Source organism: Mercenaria mercenaria, chromosome 12 (assembly GCF_021730395.1).
Source record: "Mercenaria mercenaria strain notata chromosome 12, MADL_Memer_1, whole genome shotgun sequence".
NCBI lineage: Eukaryota > Metazoa > Mollusca > Bivalvia > Venerida > Veneridae > Mercenaria > Mercenaria mercenaria.
The window spans coordinates 44,830,108-44,853,443 of record NC_069372.1 but is presented as its reverse complement, the minus strand read 5'-3'; the positions used below and the strand labels follow the sequence as shown (position 1 = coordinate 44,853,443).

At 36.9% G+C, this 23,336-nt stretch overlaps 3 protein-coding genes across 3 annotated transcripts in view; 2 read left to right on the top strand and 1 right to left on the bottom strand.

Moving 5' to 3' along the window:
- The window catches only part of LOC123533956 (ankyrin repeat domain-containing protein 13D-like), a 47,941-nt gene that overhangs the window by 10,466 nt on the left and 14,139 nt on the right, over window positions 1-23,336 (bottom strand). The window contains exons 6-13 of the mRNA XM_045315954.2: window positions 16,926-17,015; window positions 10,716-10,899; window positions 8,794-8,860; window positions 5,697-5,855; window positions 4,113-4,392; window positions 3,408-3,569; window positions 2,903-3,000; window positions 1,124-1,200 (exon numbers count right to left, since the gene is read on the bottom strand). Coding sequence (XP_045171889.2) covers window positions 1,124-1,200; window positions 2,903-3,000; window positions 3,408-3,569; window positions 4,113-4,392; window positions 5,697-5,855; window positions 8,794-8,860; window positions 10,716-10,899; window positions 16,926-17,015 — 1,117 coding nt within the window. The remainder of the gene's footprint in view (window positions 1-1,123; window positions 1,201-2,902; window positions 3,001-3,407; window positions 3,570-4,112; window positions 4,393-5,696; window positions 5,856-8,793; window positions 8,861-10,715; window positions 10,900-16,925; window positions 17,016-23,336) is intronic.
- On the top strand, window positions 11,606-16,033 carry LOC123533957 (uncharacterized). The gene is made up of 5 exons (XM_045315955.2): window positions 11,606-13,583; window positions 13,839-14,114; window positions 14,318-14,550; window positions 14,939-15,066; window positions 15,487-16,033. Exons 1-5 carry the CDS (start codon window positions 12,657-12,659, stop codon window positions 15,888-15,890), a joined length of 1,968 nt encoding a protein of 655 aa, XP_045171890.2. The 5' UTR covers window positions 11,606-12,656; the 3' UTR covers window positions 15,891-16,033.
- On the top strand, window positions 17,273-22,802 carry LOC123531691 (uncharacterized). Its single transcript, XM_053519922.1, has 5 exons — window positions 17,273-17,432; window positions 18,122-19,361; window positions 19,609-19,725; window positions 20,260-20,362; window positions 20,802-22,802. The coding sequence occupies exons 1-5, from the start codon at window positions 17,418-17,420 to the stop codon at window positions 21,256-21,258; spliced, it is 1,932 nt and encodes a 643-aa protein (XP_053375897.1). The 5' UTR covers window positions 17,273-17,417; the 3' UTR covers window positions 21,259-22,802.

The window sequence follows — 23,336 nt, the reverse complement described above, 5'->3', positions numbered from 1 at the left end:
TCAATAGGGGTCGTCTACTCTTCATGACCAATCATCCTATGAAGTTTCAACATTCTGGGTCAAGTGGTTCTCTAGTTATTGATCGGAAATGGTTTTCGATGTTCAGGCCCGTGACCTTGACCTTTGACGGAGTGACCCCAAAAACAATAGGGGTCGTCTACTCCAGCAGCCCTACAACCCTATGAAGTTTGAAGGTTCTAGGTCAAATGGTTCTCCAGTTATTGCTCGGAAATGAAGTGTGACGTACGGACGGACAGGGCAAAAACAATATGTCTCCTGGGGGAGACATAATTATTTTTTCCATAACAACCCGAAAATGCTGAAAACTTATACAGTCTCCGAGAATATGTAAAAGAATGGAAAATGCTGATTGTCATGATGGCTCCTGTACCTAACAAGAGCACCGCCTTGCAGGCTGACGCTCATCTGATTATTTTTTTTTTTAATAGAAAAATTGTCCTACCCATGATTTTCTAAGTCCAAAAAGGGCCATAATTCTTGCAAAAAGCAGGATGGAGTTATGTTTCTTGATGTACATAGTCAGCTTATGATGGTGAACAACTGTTGCAAGTTTAAAAGCAATAGCTTGAATAGTTTAGGGGAAAAGCTGACCTAAACATAAAACTTAACCAATAAATCTGATATTTTCTAAGTCCAAAAGGGGCCATAAGTCTTGCAAAAAGCAGGACAGAGTTATGTTTCTTGATGTACATGGTCAGCTTATGATGGTCAACAAGTGATGCAAGTTTCAAAGCAATAGCTTTGATAGTTTAGGAGAAAAGTTGACCTAAACATAAAACTTAACCAAGAAATCTGATATTTTCTAAGTACAAAAGGGGCCATAAATCTTGCAAAAAGCAGGAAGGAGTTATGTTTCTTGCTGTACAGGGTCAGCTTATGATGGTGAACAAGTATTCCAAGTTTCAAAGCAATAGCTTTGATAGGTTAGGAGAAAAGCTGACCTAAACATAAAACTTAACCAGGCAACACTGACGCCGACGCCGACACCGATCAAGTGATGACAATAACTCATCATTTTTTTTCCAAAAATCAGATGAGCTAAAAATCAAACAATTCTTTTAACATAATTTTTTTTATATTCCAGTACAAGACTGCAACTTACTGTTGTAACATCCTCTCCTCTTGCTGGGCTCTCGCCTGTCTAGGTCGAGATCTTTGTAAGGCTTCATAGAAAGTCAGCTGAAACAGAAAGCAGTACTGTGAAATCATTTAACCATTAGCCTTCTGGTGGCAAGTGGTTCTGTCTATTCGACCAGGGCAGACCAAGACCAGCCTGCACCAATGTGCAGGCTGATCATGTCCAACACTGTTCGCCATTCAGTCACTACCTTTTTGATAAGTACCCCTTTTAACAGTTAATGGTACTGTCCAAATTGAAAGATGGACAAGTTCAGTATAGAAATTTAGTTGGGTAAGGACTTATTTCATAGGCATGACATTTCGTGGTTTATGTCAAAATGGCTACTTGGTTGGGGGTTTAAATTCTTGGAATTCAAATTTTACTGATAAAACAAATTGATAATTTGTTGAAACAGGAACTAGATGTCAAACACCAGGTATTGTATTTGTTTGTTTGGATTTAACTGCATGGATTGACATCAGGAAATCAACAAAATTTAATCACTATCAATATTAGCAGTCTCACAGTAAACATGTATTCCTTAAATTTACCACAACTGCTCAAAAGAACCAAAAACTACTGGATCAGGGAAATGACAGCAGAGCCTTGTAGTTTAAAAAAGATTTGCATTTAAACCCACAAGTTCTGCTTTGCTTAAAATTATTATAACATTAGATTCAACCTTCCACTTTCATCTGTCAATCTGTTTCCTCACAAATTTTAACATTTGCTTCTCCTAAGATAAATGGCTTACATCCATGAGAATATGTAAATGGCTTACAGGTTACAATGGGGAACATTAGTCAGTTACTTCCCCTGATTATGTCCAAGAAGTAGATTGGTCCTTCCTTTGTTTTTATCGTTGACTTCTTTGTAACTTTCAAAAACAATATCTATACTAAATTTCATTGGATTGGAAAATGATTAAGGACAGGTTTTCTTTTAGTGGCCCTCTGCTAAATTTAGGTTCGATTAATCATTTTTATTTAGAAACCTACACATAAAAAGCATATTTATTTTGACCAACTGCAACATCTTGGATAAAGGTTATAACGAAAAAGTCAGAGGAATCCAACTGAAAGGGACCAATGTAATATTTGGTTATCCTTGCGCTTTATCATACAAATTTTCAAGGGAAGTAACAAGCTAATGTTCCTCATAGCATAAATAGTATTCCCTATATATCCTATCTATTATCCTATTTTTAATGAGCTACCAAACATAGCTAGACCCATTTTAGAGAACAAATCCTTACTTCATTTTAAAGAGTTATGATAAAACTGACATAAAATGAAGAGAAAAGTAGGGTTCATGCATCTTCTAAGAGAGATTTCTATTGTCACATTTGATTACTGTAAAATCACATCAAAATCACACTGCTGTGACCTGGAAGTACTACTCATACTAAAATTGAGTTTCACTTCACCAAATGCAACCTCCTCTCCAAATTTTTCTACCAGAATGTCAAAAATACACCCGCAATGAAATTTAAACAGAAACCAGCTTTAATTTAGACCTCTGGCCATACTGAGTGAAAAATTAGTGTTCAAATACCTGGCAGCCATTACGCGACTAGACCAGATGGCTCCCACACTGGTTCCTTTACTATAGTTAGGCCTACATCCATGAGAATATGTAAATGGCTTACATCCATGAAAATATGTAAATGGCCTATGTTCATGAAAATATGTAATATACTGTTCATTTACAATAATTACCCTGTATTTCTCGCCTTAATGTTTATTAAAATGTATGGCTTACCTGTTCATCTTCTGCCCCACCTTCCATGAGACTCTGTTGTATGGCAAACTGTAGTAATTCATCATCTTCATCTCTCAATCTTTCATGATGGGCATCACCTTGAAAACATACCAGAAAATATTTATCAAACCTCCAGTACGAATAGTGTACCCAATTCCATAAACCAAATATGAATAGTGTACACAATTCCATAAACCTAATGTTTAGCATGCACAATTTCAATAACCATGCACTTATTGTGTATACAATTTCATAAACCCTTTGTGTACACAATTCAATAAAGCTAGAATGAACAGTGAACACAGTTCCATTAGCCTAGTTTCAATAGTTTATAATCCAATTTCATAAACCATTTATCAATAATGTACACAGTTCCAAGAAACCTAGCCTTCAAAGTATACAAAATTTCATAAACCTAGCTTTTATAGTGTATAGAATTTCATAAACCTAGCCTTAGTAGTGTATAGAATTTCAAAAACCAGGTATTAATAATTTACCGACTTACCTAACCTTAAGTAGCCTGGAGGCGGTTCAAAGCAATAATCATCTACAGTACAACTAGTATACCCAGCATCCTCCAGTGTGGACACACCCTCCACTGGTGAGTCTCGGGCAAAAATATTACCAAATGTGATCTTTGCTGTCAATACATGGAATAATGGAATTTCTGAAATTAAAGGAAAAGAAAAATGATAAAATACCTAACTGAAACCATACAAAATACTGATACTTCATTTTAGAAGGTTCAAAATTATTATTGTTATCCATATGAACGTCAGGCTGTCCTGTGTCAGATAACACATTTTCATGCTTTAGGTCAAAACCTGTTACTTTCAGAAATGTTTTACTACATAAATCTTCTAGGTAATAATGTATATGTAGTTCGTAATAGTATAACTTCATTTACAGCACAAGTGTCATTATACACCCCGGGGTGAAAGATGGATTTTTTCAGCACCGGTAAAAATGCCAGAAATCCATGTATGGTATGCAAGAATAACCTATTTTCCACAAGTAACTGCCAACATCTCTACATGAATTAGAGGTGGAGAATGCATGGTTTCAGACACAATGTCTTCTATTAAAACATCACAGAGAACATATGCATCACCAAGGGAACAAAAGTCTGACTGAACCAATCGTGGAATCAACCTTTTAAGGATTTCTTCCAGATATGTCTATCAGAACAACAATAAAAAAAAATTCTCACCTATTTTGATTGGAAATCCAGCGGGCAGCTGTAAGGTAATAAAATCCTTCAACTTTTTAAAATGTGCATTACTAGCGGCCATTAAGTCTATTATAGGCACTACTTGTTCCTGTAAGGAAAGGGGATATGTTTCACACAGCCACAATGTGGCTTTAAATTTCTGAGTTTTTGTGGTCCGATCACAGGGCCGTCCTATGTCGCGTTCTCCAAGATCTATCAATTTATTGAAGTATTCCTCCGGAGTTATGGAACATGGATTGTTTGACAAGGTTGTGAGATCCTGAAAATACAAGAGTGAAGTGAGCACAAAATGTTTTTCGGCAGTTGTATAAATCCTAAATTATTTGAGAAATTTAATTTTAACATTTATTAAAGCTAAATGTGCACATACGTTACCTTTAATACCATTAGAAGTAGTCTGTGGACATTTCACATGCATAAAACATCTATTCTGTTGTTGTTGGATTTAACGTCGCACCGACACATGATAGGTCATATGGCGACTTTCCAGCTTTAATGGTGGAGGAAGACCCCAGGTGCCCCTCTGTGCATTATTTCATCACAAGCGTGCCCCTGGGTAGAACCACCGACCTTCCGTGAGCCAGCTGGATGGCTTCCTCACATGAAGAATTCAACACCCCGAGTGAGGCTCGAACCCACATTGATGAGGGGCAAGTGATTTGAAGTCAGCGACCTTAACCACTCGGCCACGGACATCTATTCTGTAACTCATTAGAATTTAGATGTATATATCTGCACTGGTATTTATATTTAGTTATGGTAAAGGCCAACATTTGTGACTGACAGAAGGACAGACAAGAAGGTAAAACAGACGGACAAATAGTGAAAATAAAATGATATTTATTTACTCCACACTGTCTCATGGAAAAATCTCTTATGCTTTTTAAGTTATCATAGAATCTAACTTTTTGTCAAATTTTGGATTATTTGTTGTCATAGCAACAAAATTAAAGGACGTACATATTCTCCATGCTGCACACTTTTTCTTACATATTTCAGATTACTTATTGCCATAGCAACAGCAATTTTTTTGCCACAGCAACAAAACAGGATGTGCATATTTCCTCTATTGCCATCCATCCATGTAGTATGTGTGTTTGTGTTCCGGTTTAATGTCTTTTTCAACAATTTTTCAGTCAAATTAACAACAGTGTCTACTTGTAGCTGTGAGCACAATGCCCAGCTTTTATAGAGTTGCCTCACTGGAATATCACGCCGTAGATATGTGACATGATACACCACCCAGTCACATTAAACTGACACTGGGCTGACCAGTCCTAGCACTATCCTCTTCATGCTGAGCACCAAGGGAGGAAGCTACTACTACTATTTTTTATGTCCTTGGTATGACGCGGCCAGGGATCGAACCCATGACCAACCACACTTGAAGCGGGCGCTCTACCACTAGGCTACTGAGGTGGTATCCATGTTTGATAGCATCTAAATCTGACTGATTCCAGTGTATGTGTTTTTCCCAAGACTTTAATACAAGATCGGGGCTGCGTAATATACATGCTAGTGTAATATATTCAAATTTTTATGGGAAGTCCTTTTTTTACTTACCCCATTTGAAGCCCCATGTGTTTTACTATGTTCCTCAGCAACCCCTAGGAATGATTCTATTGGTGTTTTATTGTTCTTTTTACATTTTTCCTTGTCCTGTTCAGTTAAATGCTCCATGCGAGTTTTTGTGACTAGTTCTACATTTGATGCACTAAAAACCTAAAACAACAAAATTAAATTAGGTTTACATCACATAAAAATTCATGCACATTTAACTCTCATTATACTGATATACATTATTCTAATAATTTCTCTCACTGACATATATCTTGATAGAAAAGAATACAGAGGTTGTTTTGTTTTTTCTAGAAATTTGGCATAATGGATTACATCCTTTGCTTTTGGGAATTTTAGCATTATTTTGGTCAAACTTTGGAAAAGATTTCGGTCAGCTACCTATTATAAATAACATTAGCTTAATATTATCCAGCAGATATCTATTTCTTAAAACATATATTTTCTTTAATGATTTGCATTTCTGATAACCTTTCTCACTAAAGTTGCTGCACTTTTTTGCACAGAAAGGTTTTGTTTTTTTTTTACTGCATTTTATGAAAGATACATCTGAATTTTCATTTGTTGTCAAATCTGGAGAGAAGAAAGATTTTTTTCAATTGGGAACATGACCAATCACTGCTTTAAAATCAGTAAAGAACAAGAGCTGTCACTAATGGTGACAAATGCCCCCGCAGAACCTTGACCTTTGACCTGGTGACCCCAAAGTCAGTAGGGGTGGTGTACTCAATAAGTACTATCAGCATGTGAAGTTTGAAGGTCCTGGGTGCAGTGATTCGCATGTAAAGTGCCTTCATGCAAAAAGTTAACGTTTGCCCCTTGACCTTGACCTTTGACCTGGAGACCCCAAAGTCAGTAGGGTTGGTGTACTCATTCAAATCTATCAGCATGTAAAGTTTGAAGGTCCTGTGTGAACTGGTTTGCGAGTAAAGTGCCTTCATGCAAAAAGTTAATGTTGGCCCATGTGACCTTGACCTTTGACCTGGTGACCCCAAAGTCAGGAGGAGTGGTGTACTCAATAAGTACTATCAGCATGTGAAGTTTGAAGGTCCTGGGTGCAGTGGTTCGCGAGTAAAGTGCCTTCATGCAAAAAGTTAACGTTGTGATGAACGAACTAACTAACTAACTAACGAACGAATGGACGGACAGTTGAAAACTAATATGCCTCCCTTCGGGGGCATAAAAACCTAAAAACCTGGAATCTGCACAACTTTCTGGGTGCAGTGGTTCGCAAGTAAAGTGCCTTCATGCAAAAAGTTAACGTTGGCCCCTGTGACCTTGATCTTTGACCTGGTTACCCCAAAGTCAGTAGGGGTGGTGTACTTAATAAGTACTATCAGCATGTGAAGTTTGAAGGTCCTGTGTGAAAAGGTTCGCGAGTAAAGTGCCTTCATGCAAAAAGTTAACATTGGCCCCTGTGACCTTGACCTTTGGCCTGGTAACCCCAAATTCAGTAGGGGTGGTGTACTCAATAAGTACTATCAGCATTTGAAGTCCGAAGGTCCTGGGTGCAGTGGTTCGCGAGTAAAGTGCCTTCATGCAAAAAGTTAACGTTGGCCCCTGTGACCTTGACCTTTGACCTGGTGACCCAAAGTCAGTAGGGGTGGTGTACTCAATAAGTACTATCAGCATGTGAAGTTTGAAGGTCCTGGGTGCAGTGGTTCGCGAGTAAAGTGCCTTCATGCAAAAAGTTAACGTTGGCCCCTGTGACCTTGACCTTTGACTTGGTGACCCCAAAGTCAGTAGGGGTGGTGTACTCAATAAGTACTATCAGCATGTGAAGTTTGAAGGTCCTGGGTGCAGTGGTTCACGAGTAAAGTGCCTTCATGCAAAAAGTTAACGTTGTGACGAACGAACTAACTAACTAACTAACGAACGAACGGACGGACAGTTGAAAACTAATATGCCTCCCTTCGGGGGCATAAAAACCTAAAAACCTGGAATCTGCACAACTTTCTAGTTTTAAAGAAACTGTGGATTCCAGATCATTCATCTATATGTAAGAATCTAACAGTTCCCCCTGAACCCTTGATTCTGGTGAGCTTAAAAAAACCCTCAAGATTTTTGGAAAACCCCACAGAGCAACTCTAACACTATCTAATTGGGCAGTTATGTGAAACAAGAGCTGTCACAGGAGACAGCGTGCTCGACTATTTCGATGCTGGATAGTGAAACTGGGCACATCTGAGGAAACTAGAGCTGTCACTGGAGTGTTTAATGACTCCAATTGTGGATGAAGATATTGCACAATAGCCTGAGTCTATGTAAAAAATATCAACTTAAAGTAATAAGAGAGGTAAAGATAAAATGTATCAAAACACTATATAAGTATATCCTAAGCAAAAAGGGGCATAATTCATTAAATATTGGTGCCAGAGTTATGCAGCTTGTGTCATATAGTGTGGGTGATGATGTTGAACAACTATTTTAAGTTTGAATCAAATCCATTCAGTAATAACAGAGACAGAGTGAAAGTGCATCAAAACTTTAACCTAAAATTCTAAGTAAAAAGGGAAATAATTCATGAAAAATTGGTCCCAGAGTTATGCACCTTGTGTCATATGATAAGGGTGATGATGTTGAACAACTATTAGTTTGAATCAAATCCATTCAGTAATAACAGAGATAGAGTGAAAGTGCATCAAAACTTTAACCTGAAAATCTAAGTGAAAAGGGGGGATAATTCATGAAATATTGGTGCCAGAGTTATGGCCCTTATGTCAGATGATGTGGATGATGATGAGGAATAAGTATTTCAAGTTTGAATCAAATCCATCAAGTAATTACAGAGATAAGTTGAAAAAAGCGAAAGTGCACCAAAACTTTAACCAAGGTGGGGACGCGGAAAGACGCCAACACCGACGCCGACGCGAGTAGGATAGCTCTCCTTATACTTCGTATAGTCGAGCTAAAAATAAAGAAAATCTTGAATATTACATGTATATGAACTTCTAATTACATTTGCTAGGATAAAAATCAATTTTCAAAGTTTGAATGCAATACTGTCATATCTCCTGCATTATTCATTATGAGTTACAACAGTACTTCATTCAACCCTAAAAATTTATTAATTCACCAGTACCTTTGCTTCTCTGCCATTTACAGTCTCAGTTCTATCACTTCTCCAGCCCCATATACCAGACTTGTTCCTGAAATACACAAACATGTACCAGTATACTACTGTGTAATCACATAATTTCGTGGGCAGGAAACTTCGTAGTTTTGGTTAAAATGGTTATTTTGTGTGGATATGAATTTATGGATTCCAACTTTTAAACATAAAATAAATGGCAATTTTACTTGTTCACTGGGATTAAATTTTGCGGATTCAACCACGAAAATTAATCCCCCACGAATATTAATGATTTCAGGGTATTTGTAATGTACTTTAAGCTTATCATTTTAAGTGAAAGATTCAAAAGTAATCTAGTATTCTGTATCTGGCATATTGTTAAAGCATTTAACTTCACTGATATGAATTGTTTTGGGTTTCAGTCAAAATGACTAATTTGTGGAAACATAAATTTCCAAGATCTTTAAAGCTATTGCTGTGAAATCATTTAATTTCATGGGCATGAAATTTCATGGTTTTAGTCGAAATGGCAATTTCGTGGGGATATGAATTCGTGGAAATCATGGATTTCAACTTTTGAACATAAAATGAATGGGAATTTTACTTGTTCGTTGAGATTAAATTTCGTGGATTGACTTAACCATGAAAATTAGCCCCCCACGAATAATTATGATTTCACAGTATTGGATTTCTAATGTGAGCTAACAGGAATTTATTTCTTCATTGGGCTTTTTAAGTTCAACAATTTACAAAACCACGATTACTTACTAAAATTTTTAAGAATTTTAATAATTTACATGTATTATTAAAGTTACTATTAAAGTGTAAATCTAGAAGAGCAGCAGCTGTCTTGCAAGAACTAGTGGTCAGATAGACAACTGATCACACAGTGTCTTATTTAGAAAGTAAGCAAGGTTACACTGTCTCCTTATCATCCACTGTCCTAACCCTTACCCTGCTACATTTATATAATGAACTTGTCCATCTTTCAATCTGGACAGTACTATTAACTGTCTAAAGGACTGCTTAAGCCTTACCAAAAAGATACTGACTGAATGGCGAAACAGTGCAGATCTTGATCAGACTGCACAGATATGCAGGCTGACCATGATCTACAATGGTCGCAAAGGCACAATCAATTGTGTTTATTATGGTAAGGGTTAAGAAGAAAACTGTAAGATCATTTAATCTGTTTCTCTCTTTTGTTATAACTGAGCTGTACATGCAAAATAAATCTGCATAAACTACAATCTAGAAATAACAGGCTATTTTCAACTTTATCAGTAAGGATATGGGATGTATCCTGTCTGCAGTAACTTTTCAGATAACACTGCAGTAGGTACAAGTTTTACACAGATAATACCAGGTTTACATGCATTTAACATTTTTTTCTAGCTTTGTACCTCCACTATGCAAAATTATTTAATTTCGCCCACATAAAATTTATTTCGGTAAAAAGATATTTCATGGGAACATGAATTTGTGGACTTCGCACATTAAATATAGAATAAATGACAATTTTATTACACAGTTTAGATTTAATTTCACGTATTGAGGTAACCACAAAATCCATTAGAATTAGTCCTACACAAATACCATATATTCTCTTATTAATGCCCTAACCCATATAAATGTCTCACTCCCTTTAAAAACAAGAACAAAAAACATATTTTTTAAGTTGATATCATCTAGGTCATAAGTTAAAACAAGAAGTATGGTAGTGCTACATCTGTAAAAAATTTCTTCATTATGTTTTATTTATAGTTTATATTTACTAAAAAATCTGTAATGACACCCCATTTTGGGGCTTTGATAAAGCTCCCCCTTTGAAAAGTTCAACATCACAAGGGCTTTAATAAGGGAATATATGGAATTGCAAGTTTCAGTTTGGACCTTAAAGCACTATAAAAAAGACCTACAAGGGGACTCACCTTTCAAAGGAAATTTTCTCTGTATCAAGATATGTTGTAACAACAGGATTTGTAAGCCTTGCAGCAATAGCCTCTGCGGGCGGATGCATTGACTCAATGTCTGGTGGGTTCACCTGTAGCTGCATGGTCTCAGAGAATACTTCACGTTGGTCATGATCTATTTCCATCATAGTGGCTGTTGACCCTGTAAAGAGATGTCATTTAATATCAATGGGATCTACAAGGAGGCTTATAGTTCATATCATTTGCCTGGTCTTTCATTCTGTTTAACCTTTGAATGCAGGAAGTTGTGGGTTTGCTCACTGGCCACATCATACCAAAGACGTGAAAAATGGTACTAGTAGCTTTCTCTCTGGGCGCTAAGTGTTATGAGGATAGTTCTAGAACTGGTTAGGCTGGAGTACGTATAATGTGACTGGGTGGGGTATCATGTCACATATCTATGATGCGATATTCCACTGAGGCATCATTAGAAGTTGGGTATTGTGTTCGTTGCTATAAGCAAAAACCATTCTTAATATGACTGAAAAATTGTTGAAAAAGATGCTCAACACACACACATACATTCTTTCTTGCATACTAGACAGGGATTTTCAGTATTTTCCGGCTGAGCCTTGTTACTGCCTAAACAATTACCATCGAGGCCAGAAATTCCCATCTGCACCTACAACCAGTGAAAGAATAAATCTAAAAATTCTTCTGTATAATATTTTGCAAAACAACAAATGAGCCGTGCCATGAGAAAACCAACATAATGGCTTTGCGACCAGCATGGATCCAGACCAGCCTGCGCATCCGCGCAGTCTGGTCAGGATCCATGCTGTTCGCTAACAGTTTCTCCAATTCCAATAGGCTTTAAAAGCGAACAGCATGGAGGCTGACCAGACTGCGCGGATGCGCAGGCTGGTCTGGATCCATGCTGGTCGCAAACCCATTATGTTGATTTTCTCATGGCACGGCTCAAATAATCATTGGTTATTAGGTATGCATCACGTTATGCACAAGTTCTGCAGTGGTAATATTGTTAGACTAAGAATGTAATATTGATCTGCAGAGGAACAAGTGTCTATTTCTTGATAAAAAAGCTATAAATCTCTTGTTTCCATATGCACTGGTTATAAATGAAATACAACATTGGCCCGAAGTAGAAGGGTATGTGTGTGTGCAGTGGTGGTTACACTATACTAAAGGTTAAGGAACTAAATGAATCTTTTTTGGGTGTGGTGGGGGGGAGTGGGGGTTGTAATGTAGATTGTTGCAATCTGCATATCGTCTCATCACCACATGCCTATATTCCAAGTTTCAAGTCAATACCTTTAACCATACATGTGATACGTCCCGGTTTGACCGGGATTGTCCCGGAAATAACATGCTCGTCCCGGTGTCCCGGACAGAGTTGAAATGTCCCGGAGAAATAAATATACAGGTAAAAATAAAAATGACCTCCCAAAAACTAGTTCTGTGGTCTATAATTTGTTTAATTTTACCCTAATAAACACAATAAACTATCTCCGGTGTCACCTTGTTTATTCTAATTATCCGATATCAGATGCCCTCGAGCGGGACACGTGTTGATCATTCATCTCTCTCCCGCTTTGCACAACTTTGATATAATTGATATAATTGTGAACGATTAATTGATTAATGACTGTTAAAGACACCGTCAATGAATATGTGTGAAAAGCACGAGTTTCATGCTTAAGCCGAAAAAGCTATCTAATTTTGTCCCGACAAACTTAAATGGGTAAGTTTAAGTGCAAACTGAAAATGAGTGTATGTTGGTAAATGAAAGTTTCGGCAGATTTCAAAGGGATGACAAAAAAAGAGCAGCCATTAATGCGTTTTTGAGTAAAGATTACATGCATATAAAGTATCGTAATAATTTTATTCTTCCAAAATCCCAAAGCTATCATTTCGTTTGTGCCTTAAAAGTTATTAATCATGTCAAAGCGCGCTGCAGACTCTGCAGCTAGTGGTAGCATTAAAAAAGCTAAACGTGCATGTAAATTCCAACAAAAATGGATTAGTGAGTTTCCGTGTGTGAAAAAAAGTGTTAAGGGGGAAGAATACTTCCATTGCAAGCTGTGTAATATCGATGTTTCAGTGTCAAGTGGCGGTAGGAATGATTTATCTAGACATTTACACTCTAAACAGCATGAATCAAAGAATAGTGCCTCCTCTAGCAATACCTCCATTAAGGATATGTTTAAAGTTAAAGAGGACGATCCTGTGGCTCGGGCGGAATGCTACTTCGCGTCTTTTGTGTCTGAACATAATCTACCTTTTGCGGTCGCGGATCACTTTACGGAACTTGTTAAAGTAATGTTCCCGGACAGTGAAATTGCGCGGAAATTTAAGTGTAAGAGAACTAAGGTCGCCAAGATTATTACCGAAGCCATCGCCCCAACGTTCGAGAAGAAGGTGAACACATTGTGCCGTGAGAATAAATTTAGTGTAATGATGGATGAGTCTAATGACAGGGGGGACAAAAAGTGTGTTGCAATATTGGTACGAGTGTATGACTCTACAGTGATGAAAGTGGATACTTTATTCTTGGCAATGCCAATTTGTAATGTGGGAACCGGGGCCAATCTGTTCGCTTGTCTACAGGAAGTGTTCACGGATCGAAGAATACCATGGAGCAACTTGATCGGCTACAGTTCCGACAACGCGCCAGTCATGATCGGCAACAATAACTCCGTCCTTTCACGTGTCCGAGAACAGCAGCCGAACGTTATCAACGTGGGGTGCATTTGCCACATAATGAGCACATGTACCCAGTATGGTGTTAAGAAAATGGAAATGCCCATTGAGGAGGTTCTACAAGACGTCTATCAGCACTTCCAGCACAGCTCCAAGCGCCGCCAGGTAAGTTTGTAAATATGCAATTTTCGGTTTCAAGTTACCGCATATCTTAAAATTTAATTATGACTGGCAGTGGAGGATTTAAAAAAATACTGCTAGTTTTCATAAAATGAAAACATCAGTTGTAACAAGCAATAGTAACGTAAAAATTTAAAATCAGATGAGCGTGTGATTCGAAATTTTGCAAATTAAAAAAAGAAATTACCTCCCTTTAATAATACACATATAGGTCACGAAAAATCACAAACTATTTTGCAGATTCTCCAAGAATTCCGTGAGTTCACCAACACAGACACCTACAAGATTGTGCGCCACTGCAGCACCCGATGGCTATCTCTCCAGAGCTGTGTAGAGCGGTTCCTCCAGCAATGGCCAGCGTTGCAGGCTTACTTCCAGAGTCACGAGGACTCCGAGAAACATGGAAGCAGAGTAGAACGAGTGTCCAACTGTCTGAATAATCACCTTCTTGCGCTGTCTTTCCGGTTCCTAGCGTTCATCCTCGTCCCACTCAACAACTTTAACACAGAATTCCAGGTATTGTTGATTTATTAACGCAACTTGTATTAAGTATAATATTTATCATATTGGGGACAGCAGCTCTATGCTGAATAAAGTATAAAAAATAAATTCACATATGAACACGACACGGGCGATGCTAAAATTATATGTTGCGTCAATATGTTCGAGAGACTGTGAATAGGAAACTGTGTATGTACATGTATATTATTATATTTCAGAATAGCGCTTCCATGGCTGGGTACCTCCATGCGGAGATCATACGAGTGGTAAGAACATTTATGGCGAAGTTTGTTAAAATGAGCTGTATCAACGCCGCCGCCGACATCACTGCCGTTGACTTCACCTGCCGTGAGAACCAGCATGACGACAATCTTCTAGCCGTCGGAATGGCCGCCCGTACCTACCTGTCTGAGCATGACGACGACTCACAGCTGGCAGCGTCTTTCTTCAGGTAATTAAATTCAATGAATGAAACTTCCATTTCCAATGCGATTGAGTATTTAATCCTGTCTAACATGTAGAGAAGTCAGTTACTCGCGACCGTAATAAGCAGAGTGCGTATAGTAAGCAGAATGATTGTAAACTCTTACTCAGTGTTTGCATTTGAGTTATTTATGTGACTATTAAATCCTTTCTAACTGTAACATGTAGAGAAGTCAGTTATTTGCGAAAGTGGCCGCACCTAGTACATGTACTGGTAAACCGTAGTACGCAGAGTGCTTATAGTTAGCAGAATAGTTGTAAACTATTTACCCAGTGTTTGCATTTGAGTTATTTGCATGACTTACAGCAAACAAGTCAACTAACATGATCATTCAAAATCTATCTTTTAATTACAGTACGGTCAGATCATTCTACGTGGAAGTGACAACGAAGATGCTCGCCAAATTCCCCATAAACGACACTGTTCTGCAGTCTCTGTCTTTCCTCCGCCCCGAGAATAGAGAAACTGTAGACGTCAGTTCTGGTATGTATCTTATAATATTTTGTCTGTTACTTTAAAATAAATACCGGATATTGTGTAGTTATTTTACTAAATAATTTATAGCAAAAGAGTGCTTTAACACTATTTATGCACGTTGGACGGTTATACGCTGGGTGTAATAGTTTAATGTTATGCTATGTGACATTTCGTTATAAACATGTTTTAAAGTGAATATTTGATCAAATTTGAAGCGCTATTTCTCGATGCGCTAAATATCACGTCGGCGTGACGTCAACACAATATCGATGTGATGATTAAAGCATTATTAGCCATACTAAATCCTGTTTTGTCGTATATCACTGTGATATTGATGAAAGTCACATAAACTTCAAAGAAACAAAAATTAAACCACAACCTAGATATCGTCTTTGCTTATGATTTTTGCTGTTTTGATTTTTTCAGTGATTGGCCTGTCAGAACGACTTGGTGTTGGTGCGCCGGACGTGATTCAAGAAGAGCTTGTGGACTACCAGCTATGCTCCACTAACAGCCTCCCCTCCCATGAACCCGGCATGGTTCTCGACCCGTTCTGGTCCAACGTAGCTAACATGAAAACTCCATTACAGAAGCCTAGATTCCCCAACCTGTCAAAACTTGCCTTCGCTGCACTCAGCTTACCGCACAGCAACGCCGATCCTGAACGTGCATTCAGCGTGCTCAAGAAAATCCAGCGTGAAGACCGCGAAAATCTCGGGGGAAAATCAGTGTCTGCTTTGATGACTATGAAATTTAATAACAAGACTTCTTGTTTCAATATGAACTTTAGTAGCGACGTGTGTAGTGCAGCAAAAAGATCTTGTAATTGAACATTGTGACGCATACTTATAGTGCGGCAAAAAGATGGTGTTATTGAACACTGAAGTGATAAATTAATCTTGAGACAAAGACACTGTGTTGAACACATAGAATCTATAGATATATATTTATATTCAAATATAAAATAAATGATAAAATCAAGTAAAATAAACAGAAATAAAACAGAAAATTATTTATTCGTCGTTTCTTTTTTTCTTTTTTTTCTTTCTTTTTTTTTGGTGTTGTTAACCCAGGAAGCAGTTATTGAGAATATGAAATGATTAGTTGTAGAAACTTGCACTAGCCATGACTTATCGATGATAAAACTCTTGATTCTAAATCGCGATGCCCTGGTTACTTTTTCGTATATAGCAAGTCTCTTAAAATTTCCCATCACATCGGGAACGCAAATCATTTCCGGTGCCGAACTATAGATGTGTGTATTACTTGTAGTATTTACCTCCCTTAGAAAGCTTGACGACATTTGCAGCAAATATGCGCGAGAACAACGTTTATCTCAGGAGTCTGGAAAACATGTAATTTTATGATTTTTATGCATAAAAAAGACGAATGCCAATTTCACGGTGTTTGTCCCGGTCAGAGAATGAAAATCCCGGAAATTTCAACTCAGAATCCCGGAAATGTCCTGAAAAATTATGGCATGTATGCTTTAACACTTTTTAAGTTATGCTCTGGACACAAAATATGATGGGCAGATTTGACCTTGCTGTAACCTTGACCTTTGACCTTCCACCCTGGTTCATGCATTCTGCACATCATCACATTGCCACCTACTTACATACAAAGTTTGAAGTCAATACCTTGAATGGTTAATATGTTTATATGCTCCGGACACGAAATATGACGGACAAATTTGACCTTTGAACTCAATTTGTGACCTTGACCTTTGACCTACATCAATACTTTTAATAGTTATAAAGTTATGCTCCAGACACAAATTAAGACAGACGGACGAATGCATGCGCCATCATAAAATGGGTCCGGTTTTTTTTCGAAACGGGCATATAAAAAGAACATTTTCTCACCTGAACCTTTAAAGACATAGCTACGACTTCCCCTCTGCCAGCTGGTATTGTCAAATCCCAGAAGAGTTGTATCTATACGTACATTGGAACCTGATATAGACATAAATACATGAACATAATAAATTGCTAGACATTTAAAAATATATAAGTTTCTTAGACTTTCAACATAACAGTGAGTCCTATATTTCTGCCTTAATTTTTTTTTTGCATGGTTATAATCAAAGCATCACAACTGTTTTCCCAGTGTACAGAAATGAAAACGTATGGGACTAAAAAATTATGTTGGATATGGGTTAATGTTACAATATTTCATTTTTCTACATTAAAATCATTACACAATGGAAATAATGAGCCCCGTCAAGCATAAAAGGTCCTTATCGTAATTGACACGTTTCCGAGATAAATGACGTCAAAGTCAAATGATGACGTATCAATATGGCCGCGCCCAGATGTTGACATGCATCAAGGTTAAACGGAAGGAAAAACAGAATAATGGATACATTTGAGGCAAGTGATATTTAAAATAAAAAGCATACTTTACATATATTTCTTTTAATAGAATGCTATACATGTTTATTTATTCTACCATGCTTTCTCTACTGGAATAATACAGATAAAACTTTTTTAATATCGAGTTATTCGCATCAATGATCAAGCAGATTTGTTTAAAATATGCCAATGGCAATGTTTACCTGTTAGCATGGACTTATATGACTATAACATGGTATTATCTGTTGTAGGTAGGTTGTTTAAATGCGCAAAGTAATTAGAAAAACAACTGTTTAAACATAAAACTAAAGATAGATCTGCAGGTTTTAAATTTTTGTTCCAAGTAATTTTCATAAGCATGACGTTTGCTTTCCATCTAGATCTGTTATAAAGAAATGGTAATTAACCGCGGCATTAGTTTTGGTATGTTGAAAGTAATATTCTTAGAAAAATGTGGAATTTAAAATCGATGCTACCGATTTATTTTATTGTTTAACGTGGAAATTAAATAATGTAGATATTAAAGACATTTGAAGTCTAAGTCCTACGTGGCGCCAAGGTTAAGCGGGGGATTTGTAAGCCAGAGGACTGGAGTTCGATTCCTGTTGGTGGAAACTTTTTTTTTTTTTTTTTTTTTATTAAATATAAGATAAGGTACCAACATTAAAACTTTTAATTAAATTTTTTATTTTCTTGTGTTTGTGCAGGAATTGGATGACTTGCTTTCGGTGTTTGGGTTAGGCGAACCACCCACACATGCCTCACAAGATCAGTCTTCCGGTAGAACATCGCCGACTTTTGCTACTGAAACCTCACTAGAAGAGCGTGTTAACCGTTTCTTTATAGCAGTGGCGGTTACAGAAGAGGCTTGCCAAGCAGACGACACAGAGGATCAACATGACGACCATGTCCCTGTGACCAATGAATATGATCCTCAGAGTGATATAGATGACGTCTCAACTAAAATAAACACAGGTTGTCCTTGCAAAAGGAATTGTTATCTGAACTTTACTGTGGACCGAATTCAGACGCATATTCTTAGCCTACGAGAGATGTCCAAGAATGAAAAAGAAATGCTTCTAATGGGGACATTAAAACGGGTAGGTGACAATTCCAGATGTAAAAATAAAGAAAGAACGCGACAAAGATATGACTATTATTTCGATGGCAAAAAGATCTGTCAAGAAGCATTTTCATTTATATTTGACACTAAACATAAGACCCTAAGAAACATTTTGGCACACATGAAAGAACATGGAACGGAACCGCGCGTTCATGGTCACACAGGCAGACGAGCACCAAATGCGTTTGCGCAAGACGTAATTAGAAATGCAATCCAATTTCTAATCAACTACGCAAGTGAAGTCGGCCTTCCCCAGCCGGCAGCTCCCAGAGGTCGCAGTGATGAACCTCCAATATATTTGCCGTCGTCGGACACAAAGCTTTCAATCCATCAACAGTACAAAGAGGTGTGCATAGAGAATGACAAACTATACGTTGGTTTAACAACATTCAAAGACCTGTGGTCAACATGTGTTCCGCATATAAAGATAAGTTCACCAATAGAAGATGTGTGTCGCACTTGCGAAGATTTTAGACAAGAAATTAAACTTGCTATGAGTGAAGATGATAAGTTGTCGGCGACAGGAAGATATCAATCACATATTCTACAAGCTAGAAAGGAGAGGGATGTGTACAAGAAATGTGTAGAAAGGTCAGCTGAAATGTTTAGGAAAAGACAAGAACTTGATCCATCTGCGGGAGACAATTTTTCAATGGACGATATACATTATACATTTGACTTTTCCCAGTACGTCAAATTGCCACATCACTCCAGAGAAAACGGGCCGACATATTTTATTCAGCCCGTCAAGGTACAGATATTTGGTTTCCGGGTAGATGGTTGCTGTCAGTACAACTACCTAATCAGTGAGAACGAAATATTAGGTAATTATGTATTTGGTATTTGTGCGTGCGAGCGTGCGCGTGTTTCCATTATTACTTTAGTAACCATCTGCACTTGCTTATAAAAGAATTTATTTTATATTCGAAAACTCGATATCATACCCTTAGATACACTTTTACAATGCATTGGTTTTGTCAGAACAGACGGTAATTTTGATAATATTCTAAAATGAATTATTTCAACAAAGTATAGTGTGCTAATGTGTAATAAGTCGTCAACATATTGCAGGTCGTGATGGACAGCTGGCTCACGGACCAGATTCAGTTATTTCCATGTTAGACCATGCGTTCCATTCATACGGATCTGGTGAGAACGACTGTAGCATTCATGCTGACAATTGTTTCGGTAAGTAAGCTTGATGATTATTCTTCTAGTTTTATTATGTTTTGTACTGTTCGCTGCTTTCCTAAATGACTATTTAAATGAGTAGTGTATTCATCATAAAAATAATAATCTACTCGTATGCGCAAACTCAAGTTTGTACAAGTTTAACGAAGTTCAGCAGAACAATTCTGGTTTATCTATGTTAGGTGCAACAGTACTAAAAGTGAAATAATTACGTCATAAAAATATAGTAATTTGCCTTGATTCAGAAGTCACATGTAACGATGTAAGAACGATTTCGGGCATTTAGCCCTGAATGCTCTTTAAACGTATGGGAATACTATGATCGTAAATGCCAAGGAAAAAGTGTAAGACACGGCTTATTGTTTGGAAATTAATAAAATTTGTTTTGTAAACTTTTGTCTTGTTCCATGAACTTTAGTCCCAACTAGTGTGTTTAGAAACTTGTTTAATGTTTATTTATTTAGTATTGCACGCGATTGTCGGCCGATAGTGATACATACACGTAATTAATATTTTGTGCATCTTCAACAGGTCAAAACAAGAATCGTTACGTTCTGGCGTATTTTGCCTGGAGAATCATGGTTGGAAAACACAGAAATATTACATACATGATGCAGATTCCCGGACATACTCGGTATGGTTAAGATAACACATTTCATATGCGTTACATATCTATGCTCTTTATCATTTTACTATCAGAACATCTTTTCATGCGAAAATCTGCTTGAGTCGGAAATTAAAATGACAAATTATGTCGTCTGCTGCGTACGTAAGTTCCTTCAAACGACCTGTCGCAATCACAGTCACTTTCTTTCATTCATCGATATTCCAGATGTAATGCTAGCAACTTGCATGTAATATTTACGTGTCTACTGTTTTGCAAATTTAAACACTATGGGTCATTATAAGACAAAATCCTGGCATTATCGGATATGCAGACATTAAGAGATGAAGTTCGGATTATCCTACGTACATAAAAGACTATGTCAGTACCTGCTTGATAAATATATATATAAAGTAATAACTTTAACGCTTTTCTATCGACTTAAACTTACTTTATCGTCATTTCACAGGTGCTTGATTGATGCGGGATTTGGAAACATTAAAAAGTTATACCGGAGAACAGACTGTGACACACCGCAACATATAGCTGAAGTAGTTGGAAAGTCGTCAGTCAGCAACTTTCCTGTAACTTATGGTGCAGACGGATGGATATGGCGGGCGTGGAAAGTATTTCTGTCAGACAGATTTAAAAAAGTTCCGAACATATCAAAATACCACAGTTTCAGATTCACCATTGAACAACCCGGCGTCGTCTATATGAAAGAAAACGCAGACGATATAGATGAAATCCGATTCATCATCTGTAAAACGCATTACCTACCAATGGATGTCACCGATATTCCGGACGTACTGCCACCTGGCGGATTGAGCAAAGAGAGACAGGAATACTTGTTCCGGCACGTGAGACCACTTGTTAGGCAACCATTTCAGGACATACTTTGCCCGATTCCTACTCAGACGGAATAGAGTCGTTTAGTGTTTAGTTTAATGCCAGTATAGGTAATAGCCGAGTTTTTGAAACGACGTGACAATTTAGAGTATTGCACAAAACTTTAAACGTTACCATGGAAACATATAATAAATTATTAAAGCAGCTATTAAAATTCATCGGGAAAAGTGTTATAATTGAAGATTATTTCTGACAACTTATTCAGAATGAACTCAACTTTTATGTTTACGTACCCGTTTTAAGAAGCATTATATGGACGTTCAAAACAAAAACTACTGTGTTATTGTTTAATATTTTCCAAAACCTGTGTAACTATCGTATGCAGTAAGTAAGCAGACTAGTTCTTTCTAGTAACGAAACTTTAGTGGTTTGCGTAACATATTCAATAATCGTACTGAATTTGAAATGTTCCGAAGGTCATTCCTTGAAAGTCACATTTTAGCGATTTTTAGGAAACAATATCATACCATAGTGTTACCATGGAAACGATAAATTCTTGGTAGTAACTATTTGCTATTATTCTGTAAAATCTGTGTGGAAGGGAAAGTTTCAAGTACAATTGCCTTTATAGAATCAATGAAAAGGAAACAGCTAATGAAATTCGAGTTGAAAAATATTTCATATATGATTAATGTTCATTACCACTGATTGTTCTTCATACTTCACTAGACATATATTGTTTTCTATACTTTGTTGTTTAAGTAATAGCTTGATGGGATTGACTGAACAAAAATGACATGTTAATGAATTTTAGCGGTTTCTAAATATCACGTGCAGAAGTATTAATTAGTAGCTATTTCGAGCCTTTTTAAAATATCATTTTCGCTACTATATTTTAAAAAGAAAACAGTTGCCATGGAAACAGTAGCTATTGATTCTGATCATTCTGTGTTTTACTCGAATGTTCAGTTTACATGACAAAGACAGTACAAGTCAATAATTTAATAATATAAATATATATGTGTATTATTACGCATATAGAGAAACCGATTGAAAGTTATGATAAAACTGATTCATCAACTTCTAAATGCGATATCCAAAACCTATGTTTTCCTGTTAAAAGGAAATTATTTTACATGAAACACATATTTATGCAAAATATATCATTTTCAATGTATTTGGGTGTCTTTTTTTTAGTGTGAGCATTTCTTCTCGATTTTAATATCACTGATCTCCTAAAAAGAATTTAATTTGTTAATTTTGTTATTCGTTGCTATGGCAACGAAAATTACAATAATTTTTATTCCAGTTGCATCTTATAGATTAAAAGCTTCATTTGTGTATATGCTGCCGAATATTCAAATAGTTGATTCCTACTTTTTAACTGCAGATAATAAGCTGATGAACTCTGTATACTGTTCAAAATAAATAACTCCGAATGAGTACTTATTGTTGCTTTTTTGTTTTATTATATCATGTCACAAAATATAGCATATTTCCATAATTACTGAAGATAGACAACTGAAATTTCGGTTTCTGATACAAAATTAAGCGTTCTTTCAGAAAATGGAAAAAGTTAAAAAACATAAAAAAATACCATAAGGACCTTTTATGCTTGACGGGGCTCTAATTCAGTTAACCTAACCAGTTTTTCTAGATTCCTCAACACTACCAACTTGTTATTCATTAGAAAAATTGTCTCTCCTGGGATCAAACTCTCAACCTTACCTTTTCAGCTAACCTAGCCAGCTCAAAATGTGCATTTGTCAACACTCAAACAGAAGATTATATAGACGATTTTTTTTTTGTTGGGTAAAATCACATTGACACAATTATAGGTCATATTGCGCCTTCCCAGCTTTTGATGGCAGAGGTAGACCCCAGGCTCCCCTCTGTGCATTATTTCATCACAAGCAGGCAGCTGGGTATACCAACTAACATTCCATAAGCCAGCAGGATGGCTTCCTCCAAAGAAGAATTCAACACCCCGTGCAAGGCTCGAACCAACATCAGTGAGGGCAAGTGGTCTGAAATCAGCAACCTTGACCACATGGCCATGTAAACCCCAGATTATATTATTGGATGACTGTCATTATCATTATTATTATTTCATATTTACATAGCACTCTTTCCGGGAATTACACATTCAAAAATG

Bases quoted from the DNA above. Each gene is read 5' to 3' on its own strand.
- LOC123533957 (XM_045315955.2), top strand. From the start codon at position 12,657: ATGTCAAAGCGCGCTGCAGACTCTGCAGCTAGTGGTAGCATTAAAAAA. The intron at 13,584-13,838 runs GTAAGTTTGTAA...ACTATTTTGCAG, and splicing joins ACAGCTCCAAGCGCCGCCAG to ATTCTCCAAGAATTCCGTGA. The intron at 14,115-14,317 runs GTATTGTTGATT...ATTATATTTCAG, and splicing joins ACTTTAACACAGAATTCCAG to AATAGCGCTTCCATGGCTGG.
- LOC123531691 (XM_053519922.1), top strand. The intron at 19,362-19,608 runs GTAATTATGTAT...AACATATTGCAG, and splicing joins CAGTGAGAACGAAATATTAG to GTCGTGATGGACAGCTGGCT. The intron at 20,363-20,801 runs GTATGGTTAAGA...GTCATTTCACAG, and splicing joins CAGATTCCCGGACATACTCG to GTGCTTGATTGATGCGGGAT.